General features: G+C 41.6%; 1 protein-coding gene across 3 annotated transcripts in view; it reads left to right on the top strand.

The window, feature by feature from the left end:
• The window catches only part of MTR (5-methyltetrahydrofolate-homocysteine methyltransferase), a 277,305-nt gene that overhangs the window by 8,756 nt on the left and 244,243 nt on the right, over positions 1-24,306 (top strand). For 2 of the 3 annotated variants that reach the window (XM_060035006.1, XM_060035004.1), the window contains exons 2-9: positions 259-473; positions 6,134-6,223; positions 8,263-8,332; positions 10,099-10,191; positions 11,550-11,656; positions 20,040-20,099; positions 20,865-20,959; positions 24,078-24,178. In XM_060035006.1, the coding sequence (XP_059890989.1) occupies positions 259-473; positions 6,134-6,223; positions 8,263-8,332; positions 10,099-10,191; positions 11,550-11,656; positions 20,040-20,099; positions 20,865-20,959; positions 24,078-24,178 (831 nt within the window). The remainder of the gene's footprint in view (positions 1-258; positions 474-6,133; positions 6,224-8,262; positions 8,333-10,098; positions 10,192-11,549; positions 11,657-20,039; positions 20,100-20,864; positions 20,960-24,077; positions 24,179-24,306) is intronic. The other variant, XM_060035005.1, reaches the window with a different exon arrangement.

Genomic DNA, 24,306 nt, shown 5'->3' with positions numbered 1-24,306 from the left:
GAACAACTGGAGCCTACTTTAACCTTGGTGTCGTGCTTTACCAGTGATTCTGTGCTGTGTACAGTGTCCTATTTCATTAAGCATTGTTATTTAAACATTCTGGGGCAGCATTTTTCAAATGCCTCAAGGTTACAAGCACATGTTTTATGAGCCCCATTTACTCCCTGTTGTGAATTAGTATAATTTAGTCTACACTCCCTCTCCACACACGTTTTCCCCTTTTCATTTTGTAAAGTCAGATTTTCACTTTCTTTAAAGCAGGAATGAAGAAGACCCTGCAGGATGAGATTGACGCCATCCTTCGGGAGAGGATTATGGTGCTTGATGGAGGGATGGGGACCATGATCCAGCGGCACAAGCTGAGTGAAGACGACTTCCGAGGACAAGAATTTAAAGATCACGCCAGGCCCCTGAAAGGCAACAATGATATTTTAAGTATAACTCAGCCCGATGTCATTTACCAAATCCATAAGGTAAAGCATCCCCAGGTTCTTATATTTTCATCCTGTCATTCCGAAAGGCCTTTGGTGTCCTGAGGGCAGACCACTGGGCCAAGTGCTCTGGGGGAGAGAGAAGAAAGGGGTGATGTGTTCAGACAGAGGTGGCTTATTCAGAAAGCAGATTTTGGGCACCATATAAAAGTCGTGTTGAGCATTCAAGATAAGGAAATGAGGAGGGCAGGTTTTCTGCCTTTGAGGCATTTCAACGACAGTGAAAAACCATAAAATCCTGGACAAATTAGGGTTTTTACCTACACTAACTTATTTAAGTCACCACAACAGCCCTGATGAAGTAAAACTGAAAGGTAGTTGTTACTCTCATTTTGTAGATTTGGAAACTGAGCACCTCAGAGTTTAAATAACTTGCCTGACGTTACAGAGGTTTACTGACTTGAAAACCCGTGTTCTTTCATGCCATTTTCCTGTCTTTAATAAAAATGACTAGCCTTGGTCAGGGAACTAAGATCCTGCAAGCTGTGTGGCATGACCAAAAAATAAATAAATTAATAAAAATGGCTAGCCAACATAAAGATATCAGAAGCAAGTAACTGAGTATTGCTAGACTTTTAAAATTTAAAAATAAGTGTAGGACTAAATTGTTTCATAGGTTATCATGGGAATTTCATAGGATTATGACTAGAAGAGATAATAAGGTGATTTAATCTGTTTTTCTGGTCTGCATTCAATTTGAAGGACAAACATATTTACCAGGGAAGTGAGAAAGTCTTATCTTTTGGAGAAGGGCATTGTTATAGGTGTTTCAGACTTTTTTTAAAAAAATTGAGGCATAATTGACAAAGAACATAACATTGGTTTCAGGTGTACAATGTCATGATTTGAAATTTGTATATATTGTGAAACGGTCACCATAGTAAGTCTAGCTAACATCTGTTACCCTACACAGTTGCAATTTTTTTTCCTTGTGATGAGGATTTTTAAGATCTACTTTCTTAGCAACTTTCAAATATACAATACAGTAGTATTCAACATAGTCACCATGTTGTACATTACATCCCCATGACTTATTTATTTTATAACTGGAAGTTTGTACCTTTTGACCCCTTCATCCATTTCCCCTCCCCTCCACCCTCCACCTCTGGCAACCACCTTCCTTCTTTTTTATAGCTCAGTTATATTCCATTGCATATACATATAACATTTTCTTTATTCAGCCATCAGTGGACACTTAGATTGTCTCCATATGTTGGCAACTGTAAATAATGCTGCAGTGAACGTGGGGGTGCATCTATCTTTCTGAGTTAGTGTTTTTGTTTTCTTTGGATATTACCCAGAAATAGAATTGCTGGATCATATAGTAGTTCTATTTTTAATTTTTTGAGGAACGTGCATTCTGTTTCCCATAGTGGCTGCACAAATTTACATTCCTGCCAACAGTGCGAGAGGATTCCCTTTTCTCCACCTCCCCACCAACACTTGTTATTTCTTATCTTTTTGATAACAGGCATTCTGATAGGTGAGAGGTGATATCGTGTGGTTTTAATTTGCATTTTCCCTGATGATTAGTGATGTTGAGCATCTTTTCATGTACCTGTTGGCCATCTGTATGTCTTCTTTGGAAAAATGTCTATTCAGATCTGCCCATTTTGTTTTTTTTGGCCGTTCTGCGAGGCATGTAGGATCTTAGTTCCCTGAGCAGGGATCGAACCTGCACCCCCTGCAGTGGAAGTGTGGTGTCTTAACCACTGGACTGCCGGGGAAGTCCTGTCTTCTGCCCATTTTTGAATTGGATTGTTTGGATTGTTTTTTGCTACTGTGTTGTATGAGTTCTTTGTCTATTTTGGATATCCTTATCAGACACATGATTTGCAAATATTTTCTCCCATTCAGTAGGTTGCCTTTTCATTTTGTTGATGGCTTCCTTTGCTATGCAGATGCTTTTTAGTTTGATGTAGTCCCACTTATTTATTTTTTGCTTTTGTTGCCTTTCAGACTCTTCTTAGAGAAAAAGAAACTCAAATGAATCAGTGATTAAATGATTCATTGAGGGTGGAAAGGACCCTTCTCTTGGGTGGTCAAGACTTTGTTCTAGATAAGATGCAGAACGGTTTTCATTTGGAGAAGAACTAGGAATGCCTTTCCTTTGGTCATGATGGAAATTGTAGTTGCTGGAAGATTTTAAATTGGTCCTTGAAGAGTTTTGGTTCTACGAGTTTTTCTGCGAGGCCTGAGACTATGTAGTCAAATTGCATTATAAAATTCCAGTATATTGTGGACTGGGAATGCCATCATGGGTATGAATTGCTTGGCGTGGTTACAAACATCAGTTCTTATTATGCAGTTGGTAAAATCACCACCCTCCCCCAACCCCGGACACCCAGGCCAGCCCATGATGTGTGGCTTTGTCCTCATTCAAGTGGATTATCACTAGAGTATGAGCTTCCTGAGGGCAGGAATTTGGGCCTGCTTTTCACTACTGAATCCCTACTGCCTAAAACAGTATCTTGCACGTAGTAAGTCAGTAAATTTTTTTTAAAATAAATTTTATTTATTTATTTATTTTTGGCTGCTTTGGGTCTTTGTTGCTGCACGGAGGCTTTCACTAGTTGCAGCAAGCAGGGGCTACTCTTCGTTGTGATGCACGGGCTTCTCATTGCGGTGGCTTCTCTGGCTGTGGAGCACGGGCTCTAGGAGCGCAGGCTTCAGTAGTTGTGGCTCGGGCTCAGTAGTTGTGGCTCGCAGGCTCTAGAGCGCAGGCTCCGTAGCTGTGGCACACGGGCTTAGTTGCTCCGCGGCATGTGGGATCTTCCGGACCAGGGCTCAAACCTTTGTCCCCTGCATTGGCAGGTGGATTCTTAACCACTGCGCCACCAGGGAAGTCCCAGTAAATGTTTTTTGAGGGAACGAATCTTTGTCCTGTGAGTTAGATAGGCATGTAGATAGAACAGCAAGTTTCCCAAGATAGGGACATGAAGCAAAAATGACTGTAAATACCATAAGGTGTAACCTAGCTGTCCCATTCGTGGGGGAATATTGACTAGCTGGAATTCTCTGGATGTAGAGACCGTGTCGTGTTCATGGATGAGGAAGGGAAAAAGACTGGGTTATTTTCACACTTAGTTATTTCTAGTGGAGTTACTGACCATAGAGCTGATCCCCTGATACTTAATTTTAATGGAATGGCCAGGTCCTATTTGAAGTGCAAGTGTCTGACACTAAGCTTTTTTGATTGTAATGTAAGTGCCTGACATTAAGCTTTTGGTTGCGGAGGCATCGTTTCAGAGGCATCCATGTCAATTAACACCCTGCCAGTTGTGTGACACATCTGCTAGCTAAACAGCCAGACCAGGAACCAGGCTTCTCCCAGCCATGAAATACCCTTTTTAGAAAGGGAATTTTCATAACCTCGATGAATTACCCTGCTTTTTCCTTCCTGAGCCCTAATTTCTGCTCTTAGGTTTTAAGTTCTCCAATAAAGAGTGAACCCACAAAACCCTAGGCACCCCTGCATTGACCCCAATAAAGGCAGAACCCCCTGTTTTCTCGGTCATTCCTGCCCAACCCCCGCCTTCCCCCAGCTACCTCACTGTATGGCCCGGGCATGCCTGTGAGTAATAAACCTTGATTTTTTCCAAAAGTTCCCTGATGGTTGTTGCTGAGGTGAGTCTTGCAATCATAATAAGAACCAGTAGCGCCACTGTAGCTGTGGCATTGGCTCGGTCCTGGCTCAGCACAGGCGGTAAGGGCCTATGTGAGTGCATCAGGCATCCCTAGCCCCATCACTGTTGATAGGCTGAGACCAACAGGAACCAATATTTAAAACACCTGTTGGTAGCCTGTGGCCTTGCTGTCATTAATGACCTCCTTTAATCTTGACAGCTTTCTATTGATTCATGGGAAAACTGAGGAGAAATTAAGTAGCTTGCCCTTATCACACGTGTTTTAAATTGGTGAGAATAGGCTTAGAATCTCAGGGGTGTCATATCCGGGGCTCATGAGTGGGATATTGTTCTGGGAAAAAAGGTGGAGAGAAAGGGTGAAGAGCTAGAAGAAACACCTTTTAAACTTTATATTATTTAAAATTTTAAATCTACACACAATTGGAGAAAATAATAACTAGGAATTTAGAAATATTTTTTCCCTAATTATAAAGACAATATGTGTTCATCGTTACAAAAATAAAATGTCTAGCTAGATGCTATAGAAAGCATAAAGGAGAAAATTAAAACCACCTGTGATATGGATACCAAGACATAATTGCCATTCACATATTTTAATTTATATTTCAGTCTAGTTTTCTGTGTTTGGATTTTTAAAATTAAATTGGGATTATTATTGCTTCATACTATTTTATAATTTGCATTTTTTACTTAATACCATGAGCCTTAAATATCCTGAGACATGGTTTTAATAACTTTATAATAATCTATTCTACATATATACCATCATTTACTTAACTAACCTTATTCTTAGGCATTAAGGTTGTTTTCAGTTTTTCTTGCTCTTTGTTGAAAAACTGAATTTTAATTTGTTCTTATAAAACAGAACCCATAGATAAGAATAAATTCCCTTTTTACCACTACTCCAAATTTCTATTTTTTTCCCAGAGATAACCACTTATACTAGTTGATGTATGTCTTTCCAGATCATTTGTTATGCATTTATGTATATGTATATATTATGTATGTACATGTATACATATAGATATCTGTAGAAAACTCAGTACAATTTGTGTGTATGTATGTTTTAAACTTAATGGTGTCATGGTTTACATATCAGTCAATTTTGTTTTTCTACTCAATACTTCTGGAGATTTTCCGTGTTAGTGTATGTACATATATGTGCACACTGTTTTTTAGCTGCCCCATAGCATGTAATAAAATGGACATATTATAGTTTATTTAGTCATTTCCCTAGTGATAGATAGTTGGGATGTTTGTGACTTATTATAAATGTGTGAATCTTGGTTTTCATTTCCCAGCTCTTCTGCAAACAGTGTCCATCTGCTTAGGTGGGGTTGGGCTTACTCACTATTGGAAAATCAAGAGATTCCAGAATTTTCATCGGATTGAGGTTGAGATGGTATCCAAAGAGTGAAACAAGGCAGAAATGTTTCAAACAGGGAGAACCGGAGGGCACCGAGGTCCTCAGGGTTTCGTAAGGGTGCAGATGTGGCTCAGAGGGACCAGGAGCTGTGCACTGAAACAACGGTGGTCAGAATCAAGACTGCAGAGATAGTGCCCTTCTCAGCGGGGTTCTCACTGTGCTGAAGCAGAGAGCTGGCAAAGGAACAGAAGGAATGTTCCTTGGCCATCGTGTGCCAGAAGCTTGGTGTGTGATCTGTACCATCATCTGGCCACCCGGTGAAGTAGGGTTAGGGTTATACTATTTTCAAATGAGGAAACTGAAACTCAGAGTTTAAAGAACTTGACTCAATTCACACCGCAAGTGAACTTTGTCTGAATTCAAGTTCTGTGTTTATTTGTTCGTATCACAGGCCTTTCTGTGAAATCCTTAGGTCTTTTTGCATCCCCAGCCTCTATCTAGTACAGTGCCTTGCACTTAGTAAGTGGTCAAAAGATGTTTGGTGGCCTTGGTGAGGAAAAGACTAGTTTATTGTTGGGGGACAGGGATTCTAAAATTCATAGCATTGACATTACTTTCTCATGTGGCAGGATTACTTGCTGGCTGGGGCAGATATCATTGAAACAAATACTTTTAGCAGCACTGCTATTGCCCAAGCTGACTATGGCCTCGAACACTTGGTAAGGATTTCATTTTTCCTTGTATCTAAGATATTCATGAGCGTTTGCTGCATTGGTAATTGCTAGTGAGAAAACCAGCCAAAGCTGCAGAGTCAAGCTAATGCCTAGTTATCTATTATTTGTGGTCAGATGGGGAAAATGGTTAGAATCGCTTCTGCTTATACACACAACAGCCCATTCATTTTCCAGCTGCTTTCTTTATGGGCAAGTAATAATCAAATAAAAACGATACTCATTATGCAGTGACTTGAATAAAAGCATAATGATTGGCCATGTGCACAGTTCTGTGAAGCCTTTTTAAGTTGGGGGCCAGATTTGGTTTCCTTTCTTTAAAAAATTGTGGAAAAATACATGTAACATAAAATTTACTATTTTAACCAATGTTAAGTGTACAGTTCAGTGTCATTAAGTACATTCACATTGTTGTGCTACCGTTACCACCATCTGTCCGTGGAACTCTTTTCACCTTGTAGAACTTAGACTCTGTACCCATTAAACAATAATTCCCAATTTTCCCTTCCACCTCAGCCCTTAGAAACCACCATTCTACTTTCTGTCTCTGTGAATTTAACTCCCCTAGCTACCTTATCTGAGTGGATCATACAGTTTTTGTCCTTTTGTGACTTATCTTGTTTCACTTAGTTTAATGTCCCTAAGGTTCACTGATGATGTAGCATGTATCAGAATATCGTACTCTTTCGAGGTTGAATAATATTCCACCGTATGGATATGCCACATTTTGTTTATTCATTCATCCGCTGAGGGACATGGGCTGATTCCACCTTTTGGCTCCTGTGAACAATGTTACCATGAGCATGGTGTACAGATAATCTGTTCTTCATCCCTGCTTTCATTTCCTTTGAGTATCTATACATAACCAGAAGTAGAGTTGCCGAATTATACACTAATTCAATGTTTAATTTTTGGCGAAACCACCATACTGTTTTCCACAGTGGCTGCATCATTTTGTATACCCACCAATAGTGTACAAGGTTTCCAGTTTTTACACATCTTTGCCAGCATTTGTTTTGGTTTTGTTTTTTCCTGATAGTAAGCATCCTAGTGGGTGTGGGGTAAAGGATTTCATTTCTTTTTAGTCAACAGGATGCTTCCATATTCAAGTTTTGTAAATGGTTAATGATGAAAATATATGGTAGATGCTGAGGTCCCCATTTCTGGGTGAGATTTTTCCAGAACTTGCCTCTGTGTTCATGCACATAGTTCTGAGTCCTCTGACACTGTTTTCCCTTATGGTGATGGGGCTTTGTGAAATCACTTGCCTTGTGGGTTATCAAGGGAATTATTTGAGGGCAGGAGTTGGCAAACATTTTCCGTTAAGGGCCAGACAGTAAATATTTTAAGCTTTGTTGGCTAGTACTGTCTCTTTTGCAACTACTCAACGCTAGCATTATAGTGCAAAAGCAGCAACAGACAATACGTAAATGAATGGGCTTGAGTGTTTTTCGGTAAAACTTGCTGGCACTACTTTGTATGTTTCTGCATGCTTGCTTTATTTCCTAGTGAGAGGGTTCGTGGCCCTTCTCCAAATTCCCAAGAGTTTCATAATCTACAAAAACTTGAGACCCACTGATTCCCACCATTGTACGGCGTAGGAAGCCAGGACCTGGAGGAGTTCCTAAGGGAACCACCCTGGCAGGTAGTGACAGAGCTGGTTTTAGAACCCAGGTCTTCTGTCTCTGAAGCCCCTGCTTTTTCCATTACTATGCTTTTTTCTAACTCAGAATATTTCACTACATCAGCTTATTCTGACATGCCAGACGTCCGGAGATTGCCCTTTTTGCCAGCTGGCTCATGGTTCTGTGGAAGACCGTAAAAGCAGTTCCCAAAGACTCTTGCCTTTCCTGTTGCCCTCAAGGCTGGGGCCGCTGGTAGGCCTTTTTGACTAAGATTTCATTCAGACCTCAAACTAATTCACTCCACCTTTCCTTACTGAATAAAACTGTGTTTTAGAAGGTCATGAATTCCTTATTTTATGGAGGGAAAGAAGGACAAACTAACATTTGCAGTTGATGTGTTAGGCCTACAGGATGAACAAGTGCTCTGCGGGAGTGGCCAGAAAAGCAGCTGAGGAGATAACTCTCCAGACAGGTAAGGAACAGTTTTCTCCTTTTTTGTTTTTTTTTTTTTACAAAGATGTTTCCTTTGACATCCTCAGCTATAATATACTGTCCTTATTGCCCCTTTTCCTTTCGCGACAGTTGGCCTACAGCAGCACTGCAGACACCATCACGTACTTGTTTGTAGGTTACTTCTCTGCAGTTTCATAGTCAAGCATTCAGTGTCCCTCTGAATTGACTCTGTTTCCTTGGGCCTTGGGCTCAGGGTTTACGCTGTTTACTCTACTGGGTGTTTTATCCTAACTTTGTAGGTAGAACTGTGACTTCCTTGTACATTTACAGCTAAAATGATTTGTCTCCCTTTGGAAGTACGTCTTTTGGTTATTGAGGCACAGCTGTTTTGGTTACATTGGTGATCATTAAGACATTTGATCTTCTCGCTTGAAAGCTTCCCTCACCCCTGTGATTTTGCCTTATTTAGGTAAAGAAAGATTGTCTTTTGAGCATCTTCTACTTCATACCACTAGTGTCTTTGAAGGCACTGTGTACCACACAAAGAGAGTGGCATGAGAATCAGTCTTACTGGGATTTGAAAAGTGCCTCCCTGAAGTAACTAGCCTCCTGGCTGGCTGCCATAAGAACACTTGGGCACCAGCTGCAGGGCAGGCTTTGAGGGTGGGAAAGGAATGGAAGAAATACCTGCCCCTTAAGATTTGGAAACGTGAAATTATTGCCAACAGGGAAGATGTAAAGCAAAATTGTTGGGAAGTTAGACACAGCATACTGATGAAGACTGAAGCAATTTATAGGAGCTCCGTTTCTGAGAGATAATGTTGAAATCAGAAGGGCATAGACTGTTGCCCCAAGAAAGTCACAGGTCAGAGGCTATCAAACCAGCTAAAGCAGGGAAAGACAAGGACGTTTTTCTTACACCCATGTTATTGTTCAGCTTTGGGGAAGATAAAGAATATCGGGGCTTGTAAGCTGTTCAAAGGCTGGGCTATCAGCTAGTGGGTAGTTTGCTCCAGTTAGATGGTAAAGCATAACCACCTGGTTAAAACCACCAAAGGTGATGAGCACTGCGGCCCTGCCCTGTGTTCCCATATGTAAGAAACACAGTATCTCTGGCTCCTTTAGAAGCACCTAGACTCTAGCCTAGAGGAAAGCTTATTAAAACATTCATGAAAGAGTTTTAATGTGAGATTTGATCTGCTTCATACTTGAATTTCAGGCTTCATAATTGTTAATCGTGATTTAATATTTTCCCCCAGCAAAGGCCCTGTAGTACAGCAGTGGAGAGCATTTCAAGATCAATGCTACTGTGAAGAACTTTTGCAAAACCTATGTTCACGACCTTCAGGGTTTTCTTAAGATTAGGGAGAGAGACCATTTGTTCAAGCATAGCTATGGTGATAGGAAAGGATTGCTAACTGAAATTCTTTGAAGCCACATGTGTGAGAATTCAGAGTTTTTGGCTTGGCGGTAACATGTGCACATACTTTATATTTCATAATTTCCTCAGTGGGATCCAGGACAGCCTCATAATCAAACATCTGTTTGCAGTAAAATCTATGAATCGTCCACTAAGTGAGGTAAAGACTATAAATAGCCTCTTGTAGTTTAGGAGAGGTCAAGTTTTGTTGTCAAATGAATTAAGGAAAAAAGTGGGGCTTTTGTGCTTTTTGGATTTCAGAGTTACGGACAAAGGATTGTATACCTGTGTTCTAGGGGAAATCTGATAGCGTATTAACTTATGAGCTGTTTAGAGATTTCACACTTGTTTTTCTTTTCCTAAAGGAATTAAGAGGTATGTGGCAGGAGCTCTGGGTCCAACTAACAAGACACTCTCTGTGTCCCCATCTGTGGAAAGACCAGATTACAGGAACATCAGTGAGTATGAGATATAATCATTGACCTTGGGCAAGTACCTCTGTGTTTCAGTAATCTATAAATCTGTAAAATGGGGCCAATACCAGCATCTACTTAAGGATTATTGTGACTTAAGGGCTTACAGCAGTCCCTGGAATGTAGTAGACATTAAGATAAAAAGTGAGCTAGTATTAGTCATAGTATTAGTATTACTCATTTTGAGCCTGCTTTCAAAGGTGCATGTTGTTGTGTTTGGGCTTCTTTATGAGCTGCGGAAATGAAACCAATCAAAATAAAACTTTAAACTGAGAAGTTGAGCAAATATAGATACCAGGCCTTGGTCAGTTATAGGATAACCCACTAGACTCCCACTTTATTTATCAGAAAACAGTCTAAGCTATATATGCATGCTAGCATTGTAAACGTTGTAAACCACCATCTGTAAGCATACTTGCATTGAGAGTGTATGAAAAGTCTAGAAATCTAGGGCAATTTCTTAAGCATCAGACTACAAAAAAAACAAAAAGTATTGAATGATTAGAGCAGAATAGTAATGATGCTACGCGTGGTAATGAGTTCTGTGTAGAAGGCAAGTTCAGGCAAGTGTGGATTGTAGGTTTTGGTGACAGATACCACACTTTCCACCGGGGGTTGCTCATTCTGGGCTGACGTGTGGCAGTGAGGAGCTAACGTTTCCTGTCTCTTGTGCTGAATAGGATGAAGTAGGCTTCTCTATTGAATATATGAGCATCTTTTCTTTCTTGGGTGAGAGATCAAATGGGGAGAGGGGTGACCTCTCAGATGGAAGTAGACATTTCTAACAAAAATTTTATCTAGGAGTGATTAGACACTTTTGTGTTTGAGAGTGAAATTGCCCCCCAGGCAGGTTTCTTCTCTGACAGAGTTGGTGTCAGAGGGCAGGAGCAAAATCTACAGGACTGCAGACTTTTACCTTAGAGTGTGTGAGAGAATGTGATGCAACCGGTGTTGTATCCAGATCAGTGTGACACGTTTCTCCTGTTGTTCCTCACACTCATCCCTGAATTGATTAACACCATCCCTGGAAAGATCTATATTAAAGATCTTAAAAGTAAGAGCCAGGGCTCAAGAAATCAAACACCTTTCCACCCAGCCACTCATTCTCGGCTCACACATGGGAAGTGAGCCCGTGTGCTAAGTGCTTAGGAGCATCTGTGTTCAATTTGCTGGTTTAACTTGCATCACTGCCATGTTTCTTACAAAAGGTGGTGTTGCCCTTAAATTATGTATTATAAACCAGCAGTGGTCAGTTCAGGTGGCACCAGACCTGAACTCAGCATGTCCTGGGCTTTCAGAGGATGTCCATGACTAATGTCCTGGGTGTGGTTTGCTTTTTGCAGCATTTGATGAACTCGTTGAAGCATACAAAGAGCAGGCCAAAGGGCTTCTGGATGGTGGGGTTGATATCTTACTCATTGAAACTATTTTTGATACTGCCAATGCTAAGGTGAGTTAAAGGAGAAAAAAGGGGCTGGGCTGGGCTGGGGGCTGGGGTGCATCCCCTAATGTAGTGAGGAGATTGTAATAGCCATTATTAAAGTTAAAGCAAATTCCTTGATTCCATTTTCTTCTTTTTTTTTTTTACATCTTTATTGGAGTATAATTGCTTTACAACAAAGTGAATCAGTTATACCTATACATATGTTCCCATATCTCTTCCCTCTCTCTCCCTCCCACCCACCCTCCCTATCCCACCCCTCTGTGTGGTCACAAAGCACCGAGCTGATCTCCCTTTGCTATGCGGCTGCTTCGCACTAGCTATCTGTTTTACGTTTGGTAGTGTATATATGTCCATGTCACTCTCTCACTTTGTCACAGCTTACCCTTCCCCCTCCCCATGTCCTCAAGTCCATTCTCTAGTAGGTCTGTGTCTTTATTCCTGTATTACGCCTAGGTTCTTCATGACATTTTTTTTTTCTTAAATTCCATATATATGTGTTAGCATATGGTATTTGCCTTTCTCTTTCTGACTTCACTCTGTATGACAGACTCTAGGTCCATCCATCTCATTACAAATAGCTCAATTTCATTTCGTTTTATGGCTGAGTAATATTCCATTATATATATGTGCCACATCTTCTTTATCCATTCATCCAATGAGGGACACTTAGGTTGTTTCCATCTCCTGGCTATTGTAAATAGAGCTGCAATGAACATTTTGATACATGACTCTTTTTTTTTTTATTTTTGCCGTACACGGGCCTCTCACTGTTGTGGCCTCTCCGGTTGCGGAGCACAGGCTCCGGACGCGCAGGCTCAGCGGCCATGGCTCACGGGCCCAGCCGCTCTGCGGCATGTGGGATCTTCCCGGACCAGGGCATGAACCCGTATTCCCTGCATCAGCAGGCGGACTCTCAACCACTGCGCCACCAGGGAAGCCCACATGACTCTTTTTGAGTTATGGTTTTCTCAGGGTATATGCCCAGTAGTGGGATTGCTGGGTCGTATGGTAGTTCTATTTGTAGATTTTTAAGGAACCTCCATACTGTTCTCCACAGTGGCTGTACCAATTCACATTCCCACCAGCAGTGCAAGAGTGTTCCCTTTTCTTCACACCCTCTCCAACATTTATTGTTTGTAGATTTTTTGATGATGGCCATTCTGACAGGTGTGAGATGATATCTCATTGTAGTTTTGATTTGCATTTCTCTAATGATTAGTGATGTTGAGCATTCTTTCATGTGTTTGTTGGCAGTCTGTATATCTTCTTTGGAGAAATGTCTATTTAGGTCTTCTGCCCATTTTTGGATTGGGTTGTTTGTTTTTTTGTTATTGAGCTGCATGAGCTGCTTGTAAATTTTGGAGATTAATCCTTTGTCAGTTGTTTCATTTGCAAATATTTCCTCCCATTCTGAGGGTTGTCTTTTGGTCTTGTTTATGGTTTCCTTTGCTGTGCAAAAGCTTTGAAGTTTCATTAGGTCCCATTTGTTTCTTTTTGTTTTTATTTCCATTTCTCTAGGAGGTGGGTCAAAAAGGCTCTTGCTGTGATTTATGTCATAGAGTGTTCTGCCTATGTTTTCCTCTAAGAGTTTGATAGTTTCTGGCCTTACATTTAGGTCTTTAATCCATTTGGAGCTTATTTTTGTGTATGGTGTTAGGGAGTGATCTAATCTCATACTTTTACATGTACCTGACCAGTTTTCCCAGCACCACTTATTGAAGAGGCTGTCCTTTCTCCACTGTACATTCCTGCCTCCTTTATCAAAGATAAGGTGACCATATGTGCGTGGGTTTATCTCTGGGCTTTCTATCCTGTTCCATTGATCTATATTTCTGTTTTTGTGCCAGTACCATACTGTCTTGATTACTGTAGCTTTGTAGTATAGTCTGAATTCAGGGAGCCTGATTCCTCCAGCTCCGTTTTTCATTCTCAAGATTGCTTTGGTTATTTGGGATCTTTTGTGTTTCCATACAAATGGTGAAATTTTTTGTTCCAGTTCTGTGAAAAATGCCAGTGGTAGTTTGATAGGTATTGCATTGAATCTGTAGATTGCTTTGGGTACTAGAGTCATTTTCACAATGTTGATTCTTCGTATCCAACAACATGGTATAACTCTCCATCTATTTGTATCATCCTTAATTTCTTTCATCAGTGTCTTATAATTTTCTGCATACAGGTCTCTTGTCTCCTAAGGTAGGTTTATTCCTAGATATTTTATTCTTTTTGTTGCAATGGGAAATGGGAGTGTTTTCTTGATTTCCCTTTCAGATTTTTCATCATTAGTGTATAGGAATGCCAGAGATTTATGTGCATTAATTTTGTATCCTGCTACTTTACCAAATTCATTGATTAGCTCTAGTAGTTTTCTGGTAGCATCTTTAGGATTCTTCATGTATAGTATCATGTCATCTGCAAACAGTGACAGCTTTACTTCTTCTTTTCCGATTTGGATTCCTTTTATTTCCTTTTCTTCTTTCATTGCTGTGGCTAAAACTTCCGAAACTATGTTGAATAAGAGTGGTGAGAGTGGGCAACCTTGTCTTGTTCCTAATCTCAGTGGAAATGGTTTCAGTTTTTCACCATTGAGGATGATGTTGGCTGTGGGTTTGTCATATATGGCCTTTATTATGTTGAGGAAAGTTCCCTCTATGCCTATTTTCTGGAGGTTTTTTAATCATAAATGGGTGTTGAATTTTGTTGAAAGCTTTCTCTGCATCTATTGAGATGACCATATGGTTTTTCTCCTTCAATTTGTTAATATGGTGTATCGCATTGATTGATTTGCGTATATTGAAGAATCCTTGCATTCCTGGAATAAACCCCACTTGATCATGGTATATGATCCTTTTAATGTGCTGTTGGATTCTGTTTGCTAATACTTTGTTGAGGATTTTTGCATCTGCGTTCATCAGTGTTATTGGCCTGTAGTTTTCTTTCTTTGTGACATCCTTGTCTGGTTTTGGTATCAGGGTGATGGTGGCCTCATAGAATGAGTTTGGGAGTGTTCCTCCCTCTGCTATATTTTGGAAGAGTTTGAGAAGGATAGGTGTTAGCTCTTCTCTAAGTGTTTGATAGAATTCGCCTGTGAAGCCATCTGGTCCTGGGCTTTTGTTTGCTGGAAGATTTTTAATCACAGTTTCAATTTCAGTGCTTATGATTGGTCTGTTCATATTTTCTGTTTCTTCCTGATTCAGTCTTGGCAGGTTGTGCTTTTCTAAGAAGTTGTCCATTTCTTCCAGGTTGTCCATTTTATTGGCATAGAGTTGCTTGTAGTAATGTCTCATGATCTTTTGTATTTCTGCAGTGTCAGTTGTTACTTCTCCTTTTTCATTTCTAATTCTATTGATTTGAGTCTTCTCCCTTTTTTCTTTTTTTTTTTTTTTTTGTGGTACGCGGGCCTCTTTCTGCTGTGGCCTCTCCCGTTGTGGAGCACAGGCTCTGGATGCACAGGCTCAGCGGCCACGGCTCACGGGCCCAGCCACTCCGCGGCATGTGGGATCATCCCAGACCGGGGCATGAACCCGTGTCCCCTGCATCAGCAGGCGGACTCTCAACCACTGCGCCACCAGGGAAGCCCCCAGTCTGTGTCTTTTGGTGGGAGCATTTAATCCATTTACATTTAAGGTAATTATCGATATGTATGTTCCTATTCCCATTTTCTTAATTGTTTTGGGTTTGTTATTATAGGTCTTTTCCTTCTCTTGTCTTACTTGCCTAGAGAAGATCCTTTAACATTTGTTGTAAAGCTGGTTTGGTGGTGCTGAACCCTCTCAGCTTTTGCTTGTCTGTAAAGGTTTTAATTTCTCCATCAAATCTGAATGAGATCCTTGCTGGGTAGAGTAATCTTGGTTGCAGGTTTTTCTCCTTCATCACTTTAAATATGTCCTGCCAGTCCCTTCTGGCTTGCAGAGTTTCTGCTGAAAGATCAGCTGCTAACCTTATGTGGATTCCCTTGTGTGTTATTTGTTGTTTTTCCCTTGCTGCTTTTAATATGTTTTCTTTGTATTTAATTTTTGTCAGTTTGATTAATATGTGTCTTGGCGTGTTTCTCCTTGGATTTATCCTGTATGGGACTTTCTGTGCTTCCTGGACTTGATTAACTATTTCCTTGCCCGTATTAAGGAAGTTTTCAACTATAATCTCTTCAAATATTTTCTCAGTCCCTTTCTTTTTCTCTTCTTCTTCTGGAACCCGTATAATTTGAATGTTGGTGCGTTTAATGTTGTCCCAGAGGTCTCTGAGACTGTCCTCAGCTCTTTTCATTCTTTTTTCTTTATTCTGCTCTGCAGTAGTTATTTCCACTATTTTATCTTCCAGGTCACTTATCCATTCTTCTGCCTCAGTTATTCTGCTATTGATCCCTTCTAGAGTATTTTTAATTTCATTGATTGTGTTGTTCATCGTTGCTTGTTTCATCTTTAGTTCTTCTAGGTCCTTGTTAAATGTTTCTTGTATTTGGCTATTCTATTTCCAAGATTTTGGATCATCTTTACTATCATTATTCTGAATTCTTTTTCAGGTAGACTGCCTATTTCCTCTTCATTTGTTAGGTCTGGTGGGTTTTTATCTTGCTCCTTCACCCACTGTGTGTTTTTCTGTCTTCTCATTTTGCTTATCTTACTGTGTTTGGGGTCTCCTTTTTGCAGGCTGCAGGTTCGTAGTTCCCGTTGTTTTTGGTGTCTGTCCCCAGTGGCTAAAGTTGGTTCAGTGGGTTGTGTAGGCTTCCTGTTGGAGGGGACTAGTGCCTGTGTTCTGGTGGATGAGGCTGGATCTTGTCTTTCTGGTGGGTAGGTCTATGTCTGGTGGTGTGTTTTGGGGTGTTTGTGGCCTTATTATGATTTTAGGCAGCCTCTCTGCTAATGGGTGGGGTTGTGTTTCTGTCTTGCTAGTTGTTTGGCATAGGGTGTCCAGCACTGTAGCTTGCTGGTCGTGGAGTGAAGCTGGTGTTGGTGTTGAGATGGAGACCTCTGGGAGATTTTCGCCGTTTGATATTAACGTGGAGCTGGGAGGTCTCTTGTGGACCAGTGTCCTGAAGTTGGTTCTCCCAGCTCATAGGCACAGCACTGACTCCTGGCTGCAGCACCAAGAGCCTTTCATCCACACGGCTCAGAATAAAAGGGAGAAAAAGTAGAAAGAAAGAAAGAAAGGAAGAGGGTATAAGAAAATAAAATAAAGTAAGGTAAAATAAAATAAAGTTATTAAAAAATAATTATTAAGAAAAAAAATTTTTTTAATGTAAAAAAACCACAAAAACGGATGGATAGAACCGTAGGACAAGTGGTGAAAGCAAAGCTATACAAAATCTCACACAGAAGCATACACACTCACAAAAAGAGGAAAAGGGGAAAAAATAATACATCTTGTTCTCAAAGTCCACCTCCTCAACTTAGGATGATTCATTGTCTATTCAGGTATTCCACAGGTGCAGGGCACATCAAGTTGATTGTGGAGCTTTAATCTGCTTCTGAGGCTTCTGGGAGAGATTTCCCTTTCTCTTTGTTCGCACAGCTCCGAGGTTTCAGCTTTGGATTTGGCCCCGCCTCTGCGTGTAGGTCACTGGAGGGCGTCTGTTCTTCGCTCAGACAGGATGGGGTTAAAGGAGACGCTGGTTCGGGGGCTCCGGCTCACTCAGGCCTGGGGGAGGGAGGGGCACGGATGCGGGGCGAGCCTGCGGCGGAGGCTGCCGTGACCAGCCTGAGGCGTGGTGCGTTCTCCCGGGGAAGTTGTCCCTGGATCCCGGGACCCTGGCAGTGGCGGGCTGTACACGCTCCCCGGAAGGGAGGTGTGGAGAGTGACCTGTGCTCGCACACAGGCTTCTTGTTGGCGGCAGCAGCAGCCTTAGCGTCTCATGCCTGTCTGTGGGGTCTGCGCTTTTAGCCGCGGCTTGTGCCCGTCTCTGGAGCTCCTTTAAGCAGCGCTCTTAATCCCCTCTCCTCGCGCACCAGGAAACAAAGAGGGAAGAAAAAGTCTCTTGCCTCTTCGGCAGCTCCAGACTTTTCCTGGACTCCCTCCTGGCTAGCCGTGGTGCACTACCCCCTTCAGGCTGTGTTCACGCCGCCAGTCCTCTCCCTGCGCTCTGACCGAAGCCCCAGCCTCAGCTCCCAGCCCTGCCTGCCCTGGTGGGTGAGCAGACAAGCCTCTCGGTCTGGTGAGTGCTGGTCGGCACCGATCCTCTGTGCGGAAATCTCTCTGCTTTGCCCTCCACACCCCTGTGGCTGCGCTCTCCTCCGTGGCTCCGAAGCTCCCCTCCTCCGCCACCTGCAGTCTCCGCCCGCGAAGGGGCTTCTAGTGTGTGGAAACCTTTCCTGCTTCACGGCTCCCTCCCACTGGTGCAGGTCCTGTCCCTATTCTTTATTTTATTTATTTTTGCTGTGTTGGGTCTTTGTTTCTGTGCGAGGGCTTTCTCTAGTTGCGGCAAGCAGGGGCCACTCTTCATCACCGTGCGCGGGCCTCTCACTGTCACGGCCTCTCTTGTTGCGGAGCGCAGGCTCCAGACGCGCAAGCTCAGTAGTTGTGGCTCACGGGCCTAGTTGCTCCACGGCATGTGGGATCCTCCCAGACCAGGGCTCGAACCCGTGTCCCCTGCGTTAGCAGGCAGACTCTCAACCACTGCGCCACCAGGCAGGCCCCCATCCCTATTCTTTTGTCTCTGTTTATTCTTTTTTCTTTTGCCCTACCCAGGTACGTGGGGAGTTTCTTTTCTTTTGGGAGGTCTGAGGTCTTCTGCCAGCATTCAGTAGGTGTTCTGTAGGAGTTGTTCCACGTGTAGATGTATTTCTGGTGTATCTGTGGGGAGGAAGGTGATCTCCGCGTCTTACTCTTCCGCCATCTTCTTCGCCAAGCCCATTTTATTCTTGAATATTTTTAACTGAGTCCAGTAGAATGAAGGAAACTTCAAAAGGTTATGTTTCTAACTTTTAAAAAATGGTTTTTTAATTATGAAAGTAAATATTTTCATATATAGCTACTATATGTACATAGATGCATAGGTAATAAATATATACGCATGGTTCTAAAATTCAGAAGACACAGAAATGGGAATTCCCTGGCGGTCCAGTGGTTAGGACTTGGCGCTTTCACTGCCAAGGGTCCGGGTCCTATCCCTGGTTGGGGAACTAAGATCCCGCTAGCCGTGCTGCTCGGCCAGAAAAGAAAAAAAAAAGACACATAAATGTATGGAGTAAAAAGTAAATATCCTTCTGTTTCCTATTCCCTGGGTATTCGGCCGTCTTCCCCATGGACCACTGCTCTCACTGGTGTGAGGGTCCTGACAGGGATTCCATGCAGATTAAAGTGTGCGTGACGCGTGTACATATGTGTATGTGATTATATTCTTTGTATATGTACAAAGGTACATAAGTGTGTAGAATAAAAAGTAGATATCCTCATACATAACGTTTTTGCACAGTGTCTCTGAAGATAAATTTCTACAAGTGAAATTGCAAGGTTTAAAGGGTCTGGGCACTGTTAATTTTGAGTTTTAGTGTCAAATTCCCTCTAAGATTGTACTCATTTATCCTCCAGTCAGCAAGCAGTGCACAGTAGTGCTGCTTTCACCACACCCTCTCTGTTGAACTTTTTTTTTTTTCGGTACGCGGGCCTCTCACTGTTGCGGCCTCTCCGGTTGCGGAGCACAGGCTCCGGACGCACAGGCCCAGCGGCCATGGCTCATGGGCCCAGCCGCTCCACGGCATGTGGCATCTTCCCAGAGCGGGACACGAACCCGTGTCCCCTGCATCAGCAGGCGGACTCTCAACCACTGCGCCACCAGGGAAGCCCTCTGTTGAACTTTTTGATCTTTTACAATCTGATAGCTGAAAAATACTACCTCACTATAGTTTTAATTTGTGCTGTCGGCCCTCTGTGTCAGTGAGTTCCGATGTGGAACGGCCTTGAGCATTGGAGGACCTTGGTGTCTGGTCCCGGAACTTAATAAAACATGGACGGTACAGATTGACATAGGATTTGTGCCTTTACAACCCATTCTAGCTCATACTCTTTTTTGCAAAGACATACACTGTTGGTTCATGTACCTACCATGTATATATGAGGCTGTGGAAAGCAGAGGCTTCTTATTTATCTATTTTTAATTTTGACTGAGCAAAAGAAGAAAGAGTAGCTCTTCAGCCCTTCCTCAGAGGGAGTATTAGTTCATGGAGGGACTTTCAGTCAGCATTTGTTTTGTTGTAACATGTACAGTGTTACCCTTGAGAAAGGGGCCCTGGGGTTGTGCGTTATCAGGAGGACGTGTTTCTCCTTCTCCTCCCCAGAGAACGTGATGTGTATCTTATCTGAAGAGGTCTGGGTAAGGGAGCATTCTGATCAGCCATTTAGGCTGACCTGTGTCACAGTCTTTCAGAAACAAAGGTGTCCTTTTTCTCCCTGACAGGCAGCCTTGTTTGCAGTCCACAAACTTTTTGAAGAGGAGTATGCTCCCCGGCCTATCCTTGTAAGTTCTCAAATATTTGCATGATGAATTTTGGTTTTTATTAATACTGTCATTTTGAGGGTGGGGTTTTTGTTTTCCTGCCATGGAACTATTGATAGTATCTTTTAGGAACCAGCTTCTTGCTTGGTTCACCTCCCTTCTTCCACCACCTCTAGATCAATAGCAGTCTTATTCGTGGAAATGTACAGAAAATGAATGTAGCAGTGGTTTGTGGAAGGCAGGCTATTCCAAAGAAGCCTGGCTGAACTTGTCCCCCAAAGCCAAAGGCTCACTCTCATTAGGGCCCGAGGGCAGATGGACTGGTGTGCTGACCGTGAAGCATCCAACACCAGAGACAGCATGCTGCCAATTCATTAATGCAACAGGCAGGCCCCCATTGCTTGGTGAGAATAGAATAGAGTCAAACAGGGGTGTTAGATGAATCAGATGTTGAACAGCAGGAGACCAGGATAACCTGAGGTATCTGTGGGGAAGTCTTCTCCAGTGGGACTGGAGGTGTGAATCCTAAAGCTTTTCTGGACACTGCTTTTGTCTCCGTGACTTTCCCTTTTCTCTGTTTCTGTGGCTTTCCAACCCCTCCCCTGGGCACTTTGCATTCATCTGTTCTGACGGTTAAAAAAAACAGTGCTGCTTTGGAGTTTGAGTGCCACAGTTCTCTTCCTTGTAAAAAAACAAAGAAAGTCAGCCTACTCATTTTATTTTGTTTCTGTGACTGTATTCATAACTCAAGTCTATGCTGTTGACAGTTTACTTTGTTCAATTCAGATTTCAGGGACAATTGTTGATAAAAGTGGGCGGACTCTCTCTGGCCAGACCGGGGAGGCGTTTGTCATCAGCGTGTCTCATGCAGACCCACTCTGGTGAGTGATCATTCTTTTCTGACTCCATTCCTTTTGGGGGGATCTCTTCTGATGACTACAGACTGTGACCCAGGAGGGGATTGCTTCTCTATATTTCTATGGTACCACTTGTATGAGATGTTGTCTTTCCTTGAAGTACATTCTGACTGCCCTGAGGACGTCAGAAGACACTGCCTAAATGGGTCGATTTGAGGGAGGGGGAGAGTTCTCATACGCCCTGGGCCCACCAGAAAGTTGCCTTTTTGTCTGTAAGTGTCCCCCTTATAGTTTAAGACTGGCTTGGCCTGCTAACAACACTTTAAATCTATTATCAGCACTTAAAAATTTTGCAAGGTGTTTTCACTCCCTGCTTGTGGAACAACCAGAAGTAGTGTAGTTTGAAATAAGGTGGGAATTCTAAAGCTCAGATATTTATCTTTAAAATTAACGTGGCTTTTACATTCTAGTTTGTAACATCTCTCTATTTTTCTGATCAAAATGGTTTAACTTCTGTACCATGAGTGAGATGGAAGCTCCAAGAGTCTATACAGTTTCCTCCTGTGCCTTTTCCGTGCACGTTCTACTCCTGCCTGGAGGCCATGCCTGCCCTGCAGGGTCACCCCGCCACGTGAGCCTTTCAGACCCATCTCTAGGGTCCTCTCTGGGGACCCTTCCCTCTCTTACCAGCCCAGGTCGATGTTCTTCTCAGAGCACTCTATTCACTGTTATTATAGCCTTGGCCATAAAAATAAGAGTCATAGATATTTATTGAGAGTTTGCTGTGTGCCAGGCTTGGTTCTAAGTGCTTTATGAGAGTTCTTTCTTTTAATTTTGGCAACAACACCTTGAGGTAGCTTCTCCTCTTCAGATCTTTTGCTTATTGTTTTAGTTGGGTGGTTTTCTTATTGTTGAGTTTGAAAAATTAAAGAAAATATTTTGGATACTGCATATGTGTTTTGCAAATATTTGTTCCTAGTCCGTGGCTTGTCTTCTCATGCTCCTAACCATATCTTTTGCGGAGCAGAAGTTTGTAATTTTAGTGAAGTCCAGCTTATCATTTTTTTTTCTTTCTTTCTTTCATGGATCCTACTTCTGGTGTTGTATCTAAAAACTCATCTCCAAACCCATGGACACCTAGATTTTTCTCCTATGTAATTGTTATATATATATTTATATCTTTAATAGTTTTGCAACTTGCAATTAGGTCTGTGATCCATTTTGCGTTAATTTTTATGAAAGATGTAAGATCTTTGTCTAGATTAATGTATTCAGATGTGAATGTCCAGTTGTTCCAGTACTGTTTGTTGAAAATACAATCCTTTCTCCATTGGATTGCCTTTGCTCGTTTGTCAAAGATTAGTTGACTGTATTTGTGTGATTCTGTTCCTGGACTCTGTTCAGCACCATTGATCTGTTTGTCTGTGCTCTCTCATCAATACCAGAGGTTCCTTTAGCTTTCCAGTGAGTGTTGAAGTCAAGTAGTACCAGTGCTTTGACTTTATTCTTCTACAGTAGCTAATTGTATTAGCTATTCTGGGTTGTTTGCTTCATCATGTAAACTTTAGAATCAGTTTGTTGATATCCACAAAATAACTTGCTGGAATTTTTACTGGCATTTTGTAAATGTATATAAAATTGGGAAGAATTGACATCTTAACTATATTAAGTCTTCCTGTTGATGAACATCGGATAGATCTCCATTTATTTAGATCTGCCTTGATTTCTTTCATCAGAGTTTTGTAGTTATACACAAGTATTTCATTTATTTTGGTGCCATTGTAAATAATGTGTTTCGTATTTCAAATTTCAGTTGCTGATTGCTGGTATATAGGTCAACAGTTGACTTTTGTATATGAAGCTTGTGCTTTACAACCTTGGTTCTAAGAATTTTTTAGATGATTCTTTAGAACAGATAGTCTTATCTGTGAACAAAGACAAATTTATTTCTTCCTTTCCAATCTGTATACCTTTTATTTTCCATCTTCTCTTATTGCCTCACCTAGGACTCCCAGCATGATGTTGGGAAGAGGTGAAAGCGGGCATCCTTGTCTTGTTCCCGATCTTGCGGGGAAAGCATCTAGTTCTGTATCATTAAGTATGATGTTAGCTATAGGTTTTTTATAGACCTTCTTTATCAAGCGGAGGAAGTTCCCCTCTATTCCTAGTTTACTAAGAGTTTTTATCAGGAATGGGAGTTGGGTATTTGTTAAATAAACTTTTTATTTTGGAATAATTTCAGATTTACAGAAAAGTTGCAAAGATAGTACAGAGAATTCCCATATGCTCTTCATCTAGTTTTTTCTAATGAGACATCTTGCATTAACTGTGGTACTTTCGTCAAAACTAAAAGTATATTACTATTAACTAACTCCTGACTTTATTCTGGTTTCAGGTTTTTCCACTAATGTCCTTTCTCTGTTTCAGGATCTAATCTAGTATATCACATTGCACTTAGAAATCATAGTCAAAGAAAAAAAGTAAAATGTGAAAAAATAAAAGATGACATAGTCCTGTCACTTCATAGTTAATTCTTGAATTCCTGAAGACTTCAGCAGCTCCCACTGAGTGTGATTTTGGAGGGGTTTTAGCAGCTCTGCTTTGATCTATTTTATTTTAGCCTGCAGTAAGTTTCATTTGCAAAACAGAGAGCCCCTTGGTTACAAATTAATTTATAAGAGGACAAATTCTAAGTGCAAGGTCACGTTGCAATTCAGTTGGAGCAAGGACTGAGTCTTGGTCTTCAAGACCCCCGAAGTGGCTTCCATGTGCCATTAATGTTCCTTCTACCTCCAAGATTTTCCTTTTTCTTTCTCTTAAGTATTGCTTTCCAGTGTTTATTAGCAGTGGTAGTTCGCAGACATTTCTGTTTCATGGTATACCATTAACTAAACGGTGAACTTATTTAAGGAGTCACATCCGTAGGCAGCATCTAATGTTGGAGACATGGGCAGAAATATTTAGTGTTGCAGGGAACTTCAGTGAGGTGGCTTTGACTGGAGCTGAATAAACTTGCTTTGAATCAGGAGACTTACTATCTGCTTGGTTTTAAATGTACTCCTTTCTTTATCATAACTTTTTATATGTATAAATATTTAGAATAGAAGAGGGTACTTCTAATACCTTCTTTTTGTTTTTCCAGCATTGGATTAAATTGTGCTCTGGGTGCAGCTGAAATGAGACCTTTTATTGAAACAATTGGAAAATGTACAACAGCCTATGTCCTCTGTTATCCCAACGCAGGTGTGTGTTTCAAGGGAGTCACACATAGGAAATGCAAATACACAAGACCTGGGTAGATAGGATAACAGATCTGGATTAAAAGAGTTTGTTTTGCAGGTCTTGGTATATAGTTGACTTTCAATAGGAAT

Source organism: Delphinus delphis, chromosome 16 (assembly GCF_949987515.2).
Source record: "Delphinus delphis chromosome 16, mDelDel1.2, whole genome shotgun sequence".
NCBI classification, from domain to species: domain Eukaryota; kingdom Metazoa; phylum Chordata; class Mammalia; order Artiodactyla; family Delphinidae; genus Delphinus; species Delphinus delphis.
This window is presented reverse-complemented; position numbering and strand designations above follow the sequence as displayed.